Source organism: Panthera uncia, chromosome D1, assembly GCF_023721935.1.
Source record: "Panthera uncia isolate 11264 chromosome D1, Puncia_PCG_1.0, whole genome shotgun sequence".
In the NCBI taxonomy this organism is placed as follows: Eukaryota; Metazoa; Chordata; class Mammalia; order Carnivora; family Felidae; genus Panthera; species Panthera uncia.
In genome coordinates this window covers 24017050-24029369 of record NC_064808.1, presented here as the reverse complement: position 1 = coordinate 24029369, position 12320 = coordinate 24017050, and the positions used below count along the sequence as shown (strand labels likewise).

General features: G+C 46.0%; 1 protein-coding gene across 1 annotated transcript in view; it reads left to right on the top strand.

Annotated features, from left to right (window-relative positions):
• The window catches only part of LDLRAD3 (low density lipoprotein receptor class A domain containing 3), a 245694-nt gene that overhangs the window by 125156 nt on the left and 108218 nt on the right, over positions 1 to 12320 (top strand). Inside the window, exon 4 of the mRNA XM_049648165.1 lies at positions 6296 to 6430. Within this exon, the coding sequence (XP_049504122.1) occupies positions 6296 to 6430 (135 nt within the window). The remainder of the gene's footprint in view (positions 1 to 6295; positions 6431 to 12320) is intronic.

Genomic DNA, 12320 nt, shown 5'->3' with positions numbered 1-12320 from the left:
TTGAGGTAGAAGAGGGGCTGACTTCACAGACTTTAAATGGATTAAAGGCGACATTTCCTACATCCTGCTAGAGACGGATTGCTTCATTTCCTGTCTCGAAGCCGGTCAGTTGCTTTTGGGCAACCGCAGTGGGCCTCGGGTCCTTCTCCTTCAGATGTGGTTGAAGTAAACGCTGCCAGTTTAATTAACCACTGAGCTTAACCTTAACTCATTCCTCTCTCTCTCTCTCTCTCTCTCTCTCTCTCTCTCTCTGGCAGGGAAAGACAAGTTCTCTTTCCTGACTATTGTGGGCTCGGAAACATCCTGAGATCCCTGTTTGTTGTGCTGATAATAATAACTGAGGAGTTTTTGAGTCTGCTGTTGAGTTTTTGAAATCGACTCTCCAGACCACTTTTTCCATCCTTGCTGAGATAAATAGTGTTCCTCTTTCTAGTTACCTAAGTAAAGTAATACATTTTCTGGTGACTGGTAAACCTGACCAAGGACAAAGAAAACATACATTTGGAGCACGTTAAATATTGCTAGAAAATACTGAAACGTAACATCCTAAAGAACAGAGTATTTCCCGCTCGGCTGATGAGCTGTGCATTGAGCAGTTACTGTTTCAGGGTCCCGAGGAAGGCTCTACGGGACCACAGGGACCCGTAAGGCTCTTTCCTGCCCACCCAGAGCCTGCGGGGCTGGTCCACCGCAGTCCCATGTACACTCACCCCGAGCTTTGGCTGAGCCTGGTAGGTAGCTGCGGAGGCCCTGGAAGAGATACCGTGAAACTCGAGCTGTCTGGGGTCTTAGGGGAGATTTGCTCCTCTGGTTAAGTGAGTCTGACTAATAACTGAACATCTTTATACTTTTGAGGACCCTGGTTGCCAGGGATCTCTCTGAGATGCGTTGCATCCTGGCGTAATCGGTGTTTACCTTTGTTGGTGACAGTGCAGGGCCATTCTTAGAAATGTTAATTTTTAGACCAGGCTATAATATAGGGTTGCCTTTGGCTCCTTTTGGAACTTTCTGGTCTCTTTTGAAACTATCTTAGGCTGCTCTGCTTTTGGAATTCTTAAGGCAGCTTTTTATAGCTTTTCTGTCTCCTGCCATCGACGTCTGGTTTTATTTCTTGCTGGCAGTTTGTCTGTAGAGCGGCAGTCAGCAGCCTCTCTCCCTTCTCATTCGCTGTGCCCTTGGGAATGGGAACCCAGACCTTGTTGCAATTTACATAAATGGAGAATCCATAGACCCTGAGGGAGGTGAAGGCTTGAGGGCCCTTTTGCGAGGAAGCTCCTGGCATTTGAAGGACACGGACATCACAGCGTGTGTCTTGATGGTTCAAAGGCTTTTTTCTCTGGCTTGCCGCTGGCTTGGGGGAGTGTTCCTCGGGCTTCCTCTGCCTCTGTTTCTCTGCCCTGAGATTGGGTGGTGGGGAGGATACGCTGTTTTCTGAGGAGCCGCCGATGAGGAGGTACCCCAGGTATGGCTTTTTGCCAGCACATACCTGTGTCTTATGAGCATCTGGGCACCTAAGCGCGAAAGATACTAAAACAGGTGTTTGTGGGCCAGAGAGAATTTTGTGAGGGAAGAGTGAAGGAAGAGGACAGCGAATGATCCCTGGAACATTTCTGCCAGAGTAGACACTTAACATGTTTTCGTGAAATCTTTCAAACATACTGGAAAGGAAAAGTGAGATTAAATGAACACCTGTGTCTCCAACGCCGTGTTTTAAAAATCCCATTATCTATTGTTGTTACCATATTATTATAACTATGTTAACTGTAGTTAATAATAATCTGTCATATTATTAATCCTATAATGGTATAACTAGGTTAACTATAGTTAATAAAACTGTATTGTATACTTGGAAGCTGCTGAGAGAGTAGATCTTTTTTTTTAAATTTTTTTTTTTAATCTTTATTTATTTTTGAGAGAGAGACAGAGTGTGAGCAGGGGAGGAGCTGAGGGGAGGGAGAATCAGAAGCAGGTTCCAGGCCCGGAGCTGTCAGCACAGAGCCCGGTGCGGGGCCCGAACTCACGAACCGTGAGATCATGACCTGAGCCGAAGTCGGACGCTTAACCGACTGAGCCACCTGGGCGCCCCAAGTAGATCTTAAAAGTTCTCATCGCAAGAAAAAAAATTCATAACGTGTGTATGGCAATGTATGTTAACTAGACTTATTGTGGTGGTCATTTCACAATGCATGCAAATATCAAATCATTATTTTGTATACTTGAAACTAGCATAATATTATATGTCAGTTATGTCTCACTTAAAAAATCCTATTATTTCTGTTTTGACTTATTTGCTTCAGGTTTTTAAAATAAAAGGTTACCAGGCATCATTAGAAGTTTGCAGTATGTACTTGTTCCTGGATTCTGTCCTTCTCCCTTCTCTCCAGAGGCATCTACTGTCCTGAACTTACTTTTCTCCCTCACTGTCATTTGTGTGAAATTTATCCATCTTGACTCTGGTTCTTTGATTTCTTTCTTTCTTTCTTTCTTTCTTTCTTTCTTTTTTTTTTGGTTGTTGTTGATTGATTTTTTTACTACTCTTCATCACGGGTTGGCAAACTATGGCTCCTAGGCCAAATATGATCTACACCTGTTTGTTTGTTTTTTATTTTTTAAGTTTATTTATCTTTTGAGAGAGAGAGAGCGCTCACGAGCGAGCAGGGAGGAGCAGAGAGAGAGAGAGGGAGAGAGAGACTCCCAAGCAGGCTCCATGCTGTCAGCACAGAGCCCGATGTGAGGCTCAAAGCGGTGAACCATGAGATCATGACCTGAGCCAAAATCAAGGGTTGGATGCTCAACCGACTGAGCTACCCAGGCACCCCGTCCCACCTGTTTTTATAAATAAAATTTTATCGGAACACAGCCATGCCCTTTTGTGTATGAATTTTCCATGGCTGCTTTGCGTTACAATGGCAAAGTTGAGTAGTTCTAGCAGACACAAAGGCAGAATGGTTAGCAAAGCCTTAAATATTTATTAACTGGCCCTTTACAGAAAACGTTAGCCTATTCCTGCTGCGGAATTCTCTTATAACACTGTAGCACGTTGTACCTGATATCCCATGGGTGAGCATTTGGGTCATTTCTAATTTTTTAATTTTACACGCAGTGCTTCCGTAAACATTTTTGTTTTGTTCAGGATTCTCCTGGAGCGTGCAGTAAGCGAGATCACTGGGCTGTAGGGCATGTGCACCTTTTTATGGGCTGTGACTAAATTGGTCTCCAAGGTGGACCCACCAATTTGCGCTCCCACTGGTGGTCCCTGAGACATTCTCTCCCTCCACATCCTTGCCAACAACCTGATATTTTAAGACCATAAGTTTGGCAAGTGTGCTGTGGTTAAAGCGGAGCTTTATTACCGATGGCAGTCAACGTTTTTTCAAGTCGTTATTGACCATTTGCCATTCCTCTTGTGGGAATTTCCCGGTCGTTTCGCCCATTTTCATACCGAGTTGTTCGTCTTCTTCCTTTTGGGTTGTGAGAGATCTGCCTGAGATCTGCCTGAGATCTGCCTGTGTCAGCCTGCCTGATAGTCCTTTTGGCTGCATGGGTTAAACCCAGTCTGTGACTTGGTTGTCAGTCTGGATTCTTTCTCAGAGCTGTGTCTTAAGGGATAGTCAGTCTTCATTCATCTTGAAGATACGTGTGATCTGTATATACGCCTAACACGCACGTGTATGTAATGTGTCTGTGCGTATACATGTGCACACACGCACGTACAGATAGATACCTTCTTTGCCATGGGAAAGTTTGCAGGGTTGCAGGGGTGTAAGGCTGACAGAAAGTGAGTGGATGCCGGCACTGTCAGCAAGGTTGACTCAGCACAGACTCCCCTACCAGAGCCTTCACGTATGTGTGCAGAGCCCCATCTTGGAGTGATTACAGCGCCTTCCCGAGGCTGTCTGTCGGAGCGAGCTGATTGCTGCTGACACCTCGGCTGCGGGCACGTGACCCACGAGGTCCCAGGGAGGCTGAAGGCCACCACGGAGGGCTGCCGAAGGGTTTGGAAGGCTGCCTCCGACAGAAACCGAGCGTGATTTGTGGTTTGGGCTTCCCCATTTTGGTTTTGGCTGAAATCAGACCTTGGTTTCACTCTGATCAAGTTGAACAGCTCTGTGGCCCACAGCGATTTAAATAATTAAAACTTAATATTTTCAGGCCAGACTGCTTTTATTTGACTTTACACTGGTCCATTATCTTTAAAACTGAGAGCCCTGGCTTCCTCCTCCCCTCTACCTCCTCTGACCTTTCAAGTCAAGCTTTCTGAGTTAAATAGTTAAAGATACTGGGGAAAAACAAAACAGAACAAAACAAAACAAAACAACCCTCTTCAGTCCTTTGGGTTTATGAAGCCCTGTAAAGTCTTCAGCCCTTGCAGCCTTGATCTGTGTATATCTTAACAATAGCTCAGTGAAGCATGTGGGAAAGGTATATTACAAATGCATCTTGCAGGGGCACCAGGGTGGCCCAGTCGGTTAAGCGTCTGACTTCGGCTCAGGTCACGATCTCACGGTTCGTGGGTTCGAGCCCAGCATCAGGCTCTGTGCTGACAGCTCGGAGCCTGGAGCCTGCTTTGGATTCTGTGTGTGTCTCTCTCTCCCTCCCCCTCCCCACTCATGCTCTGTCTCTCTCTCAAAAGATGAATAAACATTAAAAAAATTAAAAACAAAATGCCATCCCACAATTGAGGACCGCTGAAGGGCAGCACGGCTAACTTGCCCCTGACCCCATAGCAATCCCTGTGCTAGCCCCAGCGCCCCAACCTGGTGCTCTTCCCATCACGTGTGATGCAATTGTGGGCTTGGTTTAGTACCCCACATCTAGTATGACCCCTCCTCATCGTCACCAACGTTGCCCATGCAGGGAGGGCCTCACCCTCGGGACCGAGACAGACATTACTAAGGGAGTGTGTCTAATGTTCCCTGAGTGTTATGCTACGAGTCAGACTTTGCACCGCATGTTTTCTCACACGCCATCTCATTTGATGCGCGAATTAATGCCGTAAGCAGGGCCGGCTTCAGGTCCTGTCTCCTGCACAGGTAGACAGGGCCCAGACTCCACTTGGAAGGGCACCATGCTTGCTTTTATCCCCTGCACTGCCTTCTTGAATTTTTAACTAATTTCTGAACAGTTGACCCCGCGTTTTCATTTTTTAATATTTTTGTTTTTTGTATTTTTTGAGCCAGAGAGCGAGAGGGAGGGGCAGAGGGAGAGGGAGGGACAGAATCCCAAATTGACGTGGGGCTCGATCTCACGGCTGTGAGATCATGACCTGAACTGAAATCAAGAGTCAGACATTTAACCGACTGAGCCCGACCCCACATTTTCAGTTTGCACTGGGCCCCACAAATTATGTAGCCAGTCCTGTCTATAGATAAAGAAACTGAGACTCCAAGAGGTGAAGTAATTTGCGTAATATTACACGGCTAATAACTGGCAGAGCTAGGATTGGATGGATTTCTACTTTGCTACTTCATTTGTTGAAAATAGCAACGAGCCTTGTTTGAATCGCACTGCAGGGAACAGGGAAACAGGTAAATTGCATTGTACAAATACTGATTTTCTGTGGAGAATTGCTTGTGCGTTGAGTAGTTTTGTGTAGACCTCACGCTGGCTAGTACCACTCTTTTCCTTGAGGGGAGGGACAATACCTGTCATTTCTTTTGAGGTTCTGAAAGTGCCTAGACCAGGGAGCCTCACAGCGGTGCTGCTCAGGCTGACGGAGAAGGTTAATGGGCTTCTTGGATTGTAACGAAATTGAGACCTCTGAGTTTACCTTGGTAAGCCATAAAGATACATGAGGGATTAAGAGGCTTGTCCATAGTCACAGAACCAGAAGAATCCAGCCCAGCTCTTGGACCAGATCATGCCATCACTCCCTGGGTGGCAGGTGTTCAGGGATCCCCAACTCATCTCCTCCTGGCTTTGCTTATCTGTGTGTCTTATGGTACCAACCATTTCACTCTGACTTTCCCAGGAGATTCGGGTTTTGCCCCAGGCCCCTCAGAGGCAGCTGACCAGCCTAGAGGTTAACCATGTGGAGTGAGTCATTGCCTCCTGGCCATGTTGGTACGTTATAGGGTACCGCCTGGTGACTTGGGAGAAGGAGCTATTAGAACAGGGCAGGGTAAGTATTCTCCTGTCTTCCTCATTGGCTGGCCAGTTTCCCAGGATGGTCATTGAGTCCGCCATCTTGGAAGATGAGCTCACTGCTTCCTGAGCAGGACACACTCCTGGTTTGGGGGCTTCTCCAAGGGACTCGCTGGCCTCCCTGATGATCTGCCGTGTTCTCCCTTCACAGCCGCCAACCCTCTGCTTTGCTCCACCGCCCGCTACCACTGCAAGAATGGCCTCTGCATTGACAAGAGCTTCATTTGCGATGGGCAAAATAACTGTCAAGACAACAGCGACGAGGAAAGCTGTGAAAGCTCTCAAGGTAGGAAGCCTCCTAAGCTTTAAAAAATAATTGCATCGCCATATACCACAGTTAACACTGAACAGAAAGAAACAACACCCACACCCCCTCCAAATACAACAGCCATGTTAGTTTTTACACTTTCCCTTGTGGCCCCTGTACATATGCTTTTAACCCTAATGCACCTACCATTTTGCATTTTGTGTTTCTCCTGTTTGGAGTATCGCATATACATTTTCTCTCCAAAACTAATTTTCCCCAGCTGCCTTGCATATGGTCAGGGTGCTCTACTGTGGTTTTCTACGTTGTTGCATGAGTTGGGGCCACCTGGATTGGTTTTTTTCCCATTGCATTACTTCTTTAGGCTAAATTCTGCAGAGCACAGTCCATGGCTTACACCTCAGTGTGCAGCTGTTTGAGACAATACTTCCTTTTCTTTACATGGTTGCTAACATTGTCTGCACATGTCAGTTTTATCTTCATATCCCAGGCATTCACTGCTGTTCTATTTTTTCCATTTTTGCTAATTTAGGAGTCCTAGAACGATAGCTCCCCAAATGCTTTCATTTGCATTTCTCTGATTATGAGCAAAGTCAACATTTCCCCCCGTGTGTTTGTTTACTACTTTGCTCCCGCTTGTGTGAATTGCCTGCTCCTATCAGGGTGTTTTCGCTCTCGGAGCTGTTTTTATAGAATCTGAAGAGATACAGTTGGGGGGATGGAAAGAGGAGCTTTTAAGGGAGCCCAGAAGGACACAGCGGGGTCATATCCTCTTGTTAAAACTGACCAGGTTCTTTTCTTTACTCATTGACTCTTTTCTTCAGTGATTAAAAGAATATGTAAAGATTTAAAAATGTACATCCAAATTAAGGCATCCTAAGAAGTATGTATTTCTAATGTTATAAACTGGTGGGATCTGTATGCAGTCATTACTTTTTTCACTTAATGTCAAGTTGCTGTGATTCACCTACATTGTTGCTTATCGGTAGACTTCATTTGTTGTGACTGTTACTCAGTATTCTGCTGTGTGTACCACAATTTATAGATTTAATAAAATTATAAACTGGAAAGGCAAGAGAAAAGTGGCTAACTGCTTGGCTCATATGTTGGGAGGCAAGATGGATGGAGTAAGCTCTGTGAAGTTACAGAGAGGCCAGTTTCAAAGTCCTAGCTTTTATTTTGGTTGATGTTTATTATTATGAGGTGCAGGCCATTATTAAAAATGGATGAGTGAATGAATGAATGAATGAATGAATGGGTCAGGCATAGCCCACTGGTGAGGGTAGATCACACATCAAGGATTATAACCAATCCAAATCTGTGTACCTGAGGGTCCATAGACAAGAGAAGACAAAACGTGTGTCAACATAGATTTTGCCAAAATTGGTGCAGAGAACAGCTCTGGGAGGTGAGTCTTAGGTAGCATTACCCTCTGGTTGTCCTCATCCAGAAAAATTCCGTCCTTGAGTTTTTCCTTCACCAGTGGTTCTCAAAGTATAATCCTCAGACCAGCAGCATCAGCATCGTGTGGGAACTCTGTGGAAACACAGAGCTCGGGCTGTGCCCCAACCAGCAGAATCAACCCGGGAAGTGGGCCCAGCAGTCTGTGTTTTAACAAGCCCTCCAAGTGATTCCAACACATGTTAAATCTGAGAACCACTGTTTTATACCAACTTTAGAGACGTTTCTAATCTTGCCATTTCCCTGGGAATTTCTAAACTGCTGATTGGATGGCAAGGTGTTTCTAGCCCTTACACAAAGTCAGATGTTTATAAACCAAAACTTACCAGTGTAACTCCTATGGCATCTGCCATCGGCAGCAATAGATGCCACATAGGGGAATAGCGGTCACAAAGTGAAGGTATTAGCATAGATAGGAGGGATGGAAGAACATTTTCTGCAAATACTGTTTCTTATGTAGTTCGTTATGTGTTTATGTATCCTAGACTCACCTGTGGTGCCATGAGATGTTCAGCAAAACGACCCCTACCTCTAAAATTTGGAAATTAGGGAATTTGTCCTGGTGGGTTTGGGCAGCATCCCCTACCCTCCACATGCTTATCCCTGCATTTTGCTGTAGCAGATTCTTGCTCGCCCTTAAGAACTGTCTCTGTGATGGCTGGGCGAAGTTTGTATTTCTAAATCCAGCTCCTTTCTCTCTCCCTGCCTTGTACTCTCATTGTTATAAACAGAGGTGGAGGGTGAGTCAGTGGTGAGACCCGTGCACACGAAGCCCAGCTCTTGGCAGATATGAAACTTGAAGCAGCATTCCTTAGACTCTCGGCTTTGTGCCCCCCTTACCCAAACAACACCCCTGTAGAATGTAAGCTCTGTTTGCATGTGCTCCCCGGAAACATGTGCCATCCGGGCACGGGTGACAGCTGTCAGGTGCCGTTTGGCGTGACAGCCTCCGAGCCCGAGTGCTTTGCGTTGTGGAAAGGCACTTCTGCCAGCTACCAAAGAACAGGAAGAAGAAAAGTGTGCCTTTTTTGCCCCTCAAATGCCACCGATCCTACCTAGCTGCACAGCACCCTTGCACATAGTGGATTCAATAAATGGTGTATGCTAGAAAAGATGTCTCTTTCGGGTGTTATGTTATGAAGCTGCGTTTAATTTGTCCCTTCTGTGCTATGACAGCGTATATAGATTTAGGTTATGTGAGTTCAAGTGTACACAGTCTATTAAAATACTAAGTATCACTTCTGGTATTTAAATAGAGTGGGTGGTTCTGTCATTCCCTCAATGGGAGTGCGCCCTGTAGTGACAGGGGACAAGAATCTGGACCTGCTGGCCCCTTGGCCAGTGTGCAGTTCTGTATTCCCACTATGATGTGAGCGTCTTTCCACTCCAGGTGTGATTCTAGTATCAGAGGGTGTGCTTGTCTCTATCGAGTGGCTTCTAAATGCGAACTGGCTACTAATTCCAGTGCGTGAACAAAGGAACGCCAGTGTTCTGGGGCTGGGGGAAAACCTGACTCAGACTGGGCTTTTGAGAGACCGTGCTTCATGCAGTGTCTTCCTGAAGAATGTCAGAGGCATCTTGACTCGACAAAATATGGTCTTACACGGCGCGGGATTTGACCCATTGTCCTCTGAATAATGTGAACATTTATCGAGTCTTACCAAGCGCCAGATACTGTGCTAAGCACCTTCTGCACGCGAGCTCATTTAGTCAGAATACATCCTCTCTGCTCCGGCGGGGCTTCCAGACCTTGAAAAATGTGTCTTTGCTCTCACTTGGTGTGGGAAAGAAAATTATATTTTATAATGTTTATTTTGATGGAGTGGAGAGGACTGGCCCTAAGACAGGAAATATGGTGCTTGAAATACTTTTCTTCCGACTTGATGAGGGTATGAAAAAAGTCGTGTCTCCACTTGAGAGACACCAGCTGTGTGTGCCTCTCCTCCCTGTCTTACTCATCCCGATTTAGTTCCCTCCGCTATCCTTGGCCTTTGAAACCAACAACAAACTGTCAGAAATTGGAAGTGGGAGGGGACCGCGAAAGCGCAAACATGACCGTGTACCTTTCTATTCCACCGGCGGTGGTGGAGGGGTGGGGTATTAGCCAAAGAACTCGGTGGTGGAGTCGATTTTTAATTGGGGATTTACTGATTGGAAACGTAGCCTGTATATCAGATCATTCCAAAAGCATAGCTTTGGAGCAGGCTCGCATATGGCTTTTCTGTTTCTTAGGAACCCGTCTGAGAGTCCACAGTACTGCCGTGCACGTGTTGGGTGTGGCCAGCACTCAGGTAGCCTTAGATATGTTGGATTCAATCCTAATTGAGCGGATAGATTCTTTTCAACTTTGGATAAATGACTGACTGTGGCAGGCATCCTACAGTGATCCCTACCCCCTGGGGTTCATGCCCTGGTATAGTGCCGTCCTTTGAATGCGATCTGGACCTTGTGACTTGCATGGTTTCTTTCCTTTTTTTTTTTTTTTTTTAATTGCGTCAAAATACTCGTAACATAAAATGTAGCACCTTAACATTTGTAAGTGTATAGTTCAAAGGTGTTGTGTATTCGCAGTGTTGTGCAACCAAACTCCAGAACTTTACTATCTTGTAAAACTGAGACACTGTACCCACAGACAACTCCCTGTTCTCCACTCCAGCCCCTGACAACTGCCATTCAACTTTTTGTGTCCATGCAGTTGACTACTCTAGATAACTCCTATGAGCGGAAGCATACAGTATTTGTCATTTTGTGAGACTGGTTTAGTTTTCTTAGCAAAATGTCCGTAAGAGTCATGCTATAGCGTGTGTCAGAATTTGCTTCCTTTTAATTAAGGCTGGATAATACTCCATTGTATGTCTGTACCACATTTTGTTTATACACTCACCTGTTGATGGACATTTGAGTTCCTTCCACGTTTTGGCTGTTGTGAAGAATGGCCGTTGGGAACATGGCTGTAGAAAGTGTGATTCAATTTTAGTAAAGAGAGTAGCAGCACAATTGATCGAATGTCACTTCCAAGATTAGATTAGAAAAGATTTTGGCGTTTTGCGTACTCTCTCCTGCTGACGCCTATGGAAGCTGGCTGCCATCTTTGGGCTGCCTCACAGATGGGCTCATGTGGCAAGGAACTGGGTAGGGCTCTGATCAGAGGCCGGGGAGGAGCTGAGGCCTGTCAGTGGCCACCTGGATGAGCTTGGAAGTGGATCTTCCGCTAGCCCAGCCCTGACCTGTCTGTGGCCTGGCGCACACCTTGATTGTGACCTTTTAAGAGGTCTTGAGCCAGAGCTAAGCCACTCCTGGATTTTTTGACCCATGGAAACTGTCAGATAATAAATGTTTGGTTTCTTAAAATAAATTTTGGAGTAATTTGTTGTACAATAATAAATAACTAATAAAATGAATACTTCCCAAGCGGGTCCCAGTTCTGATTGCTCTCATTGCAGAGAGCTTATGAAGACGTAGGTGTTGTTGAGCGGGTCAGACCTTTGAAGGGAGATCAGGCACACAGGAGATAGATATATACACGGATAAGCGTTGCTTTGCGCAATAAGCGTCAGGCACCGGTTTTAGCATTGTACCTTTATTTTCCCATCCAGTCTCACAAAATCCCTGTGAGAGCAGCTCCTCTCCCAGACACATGATCTCCATTTCTAGATGAAGAGCTCGAGAAGCACACAGGTTGTTCCGTGGCTGTGCCGCGTTCACATAGCAAGTAAATGGTGAAGCCAGGATGGGGCGTGGATCGTCCAGCATACAGACTAACGTTCTTCGTGGTTCTTCATCGTCCCCTGACACTACCTCCCTGTTATCACTCACCTGGGACCAGGAACTCCAGGTGATCAGTCCATGCCCGCCCTTGGCCCTCCTGTGAGCTCACGGGCAAGGTTGCGTGTGAAGGCTGGCATATCTTCCCTGTTTCCATACTCAGGTTTTCCTTTCAGTATGAAAGACTAATGATGCCTGTCCACCTTCCTGCTTGATGAGAAATGCTAGAGAGTTAAGCTCTTCTAAAAAAGCCACCAGTGCCAAGATAGCTAATTGAGTATTTTGGCAGTTGGGTTGCAGTTTCTTTATCTTGCCTGCTGTATCCTGGTGATAACGCTCAAGGAGAATTTGGAAAGCTGGTCGTGAGGTTTGGCACCTCCCCAGAAGCTAACAGTGACAGCTTTGTCCTGTTTCTTCTGTAGAAGTGTGTGTGTGTGTGTGTGTGTGTGTGTGTGTGTGAGAGAGAGAGAGAGAGAGAGAGAGAGCGAGAAGGAGGGAGGGAAAAAGAGAGGGAGAGAGAGCAAGCAGTCCTTACTGGTGTTTTTTGTCAGTGGGAAGGTAATGGTGTACCTCCATGTGCCAGGCCTTGAGCCGCATACAGGGGATACAGTAATGGCCTTGGCCTCTCTTGAATTATGTCCTCCCCCCACCTAAAGTTCATATATTGAAGTCCTAAACCCCAGGG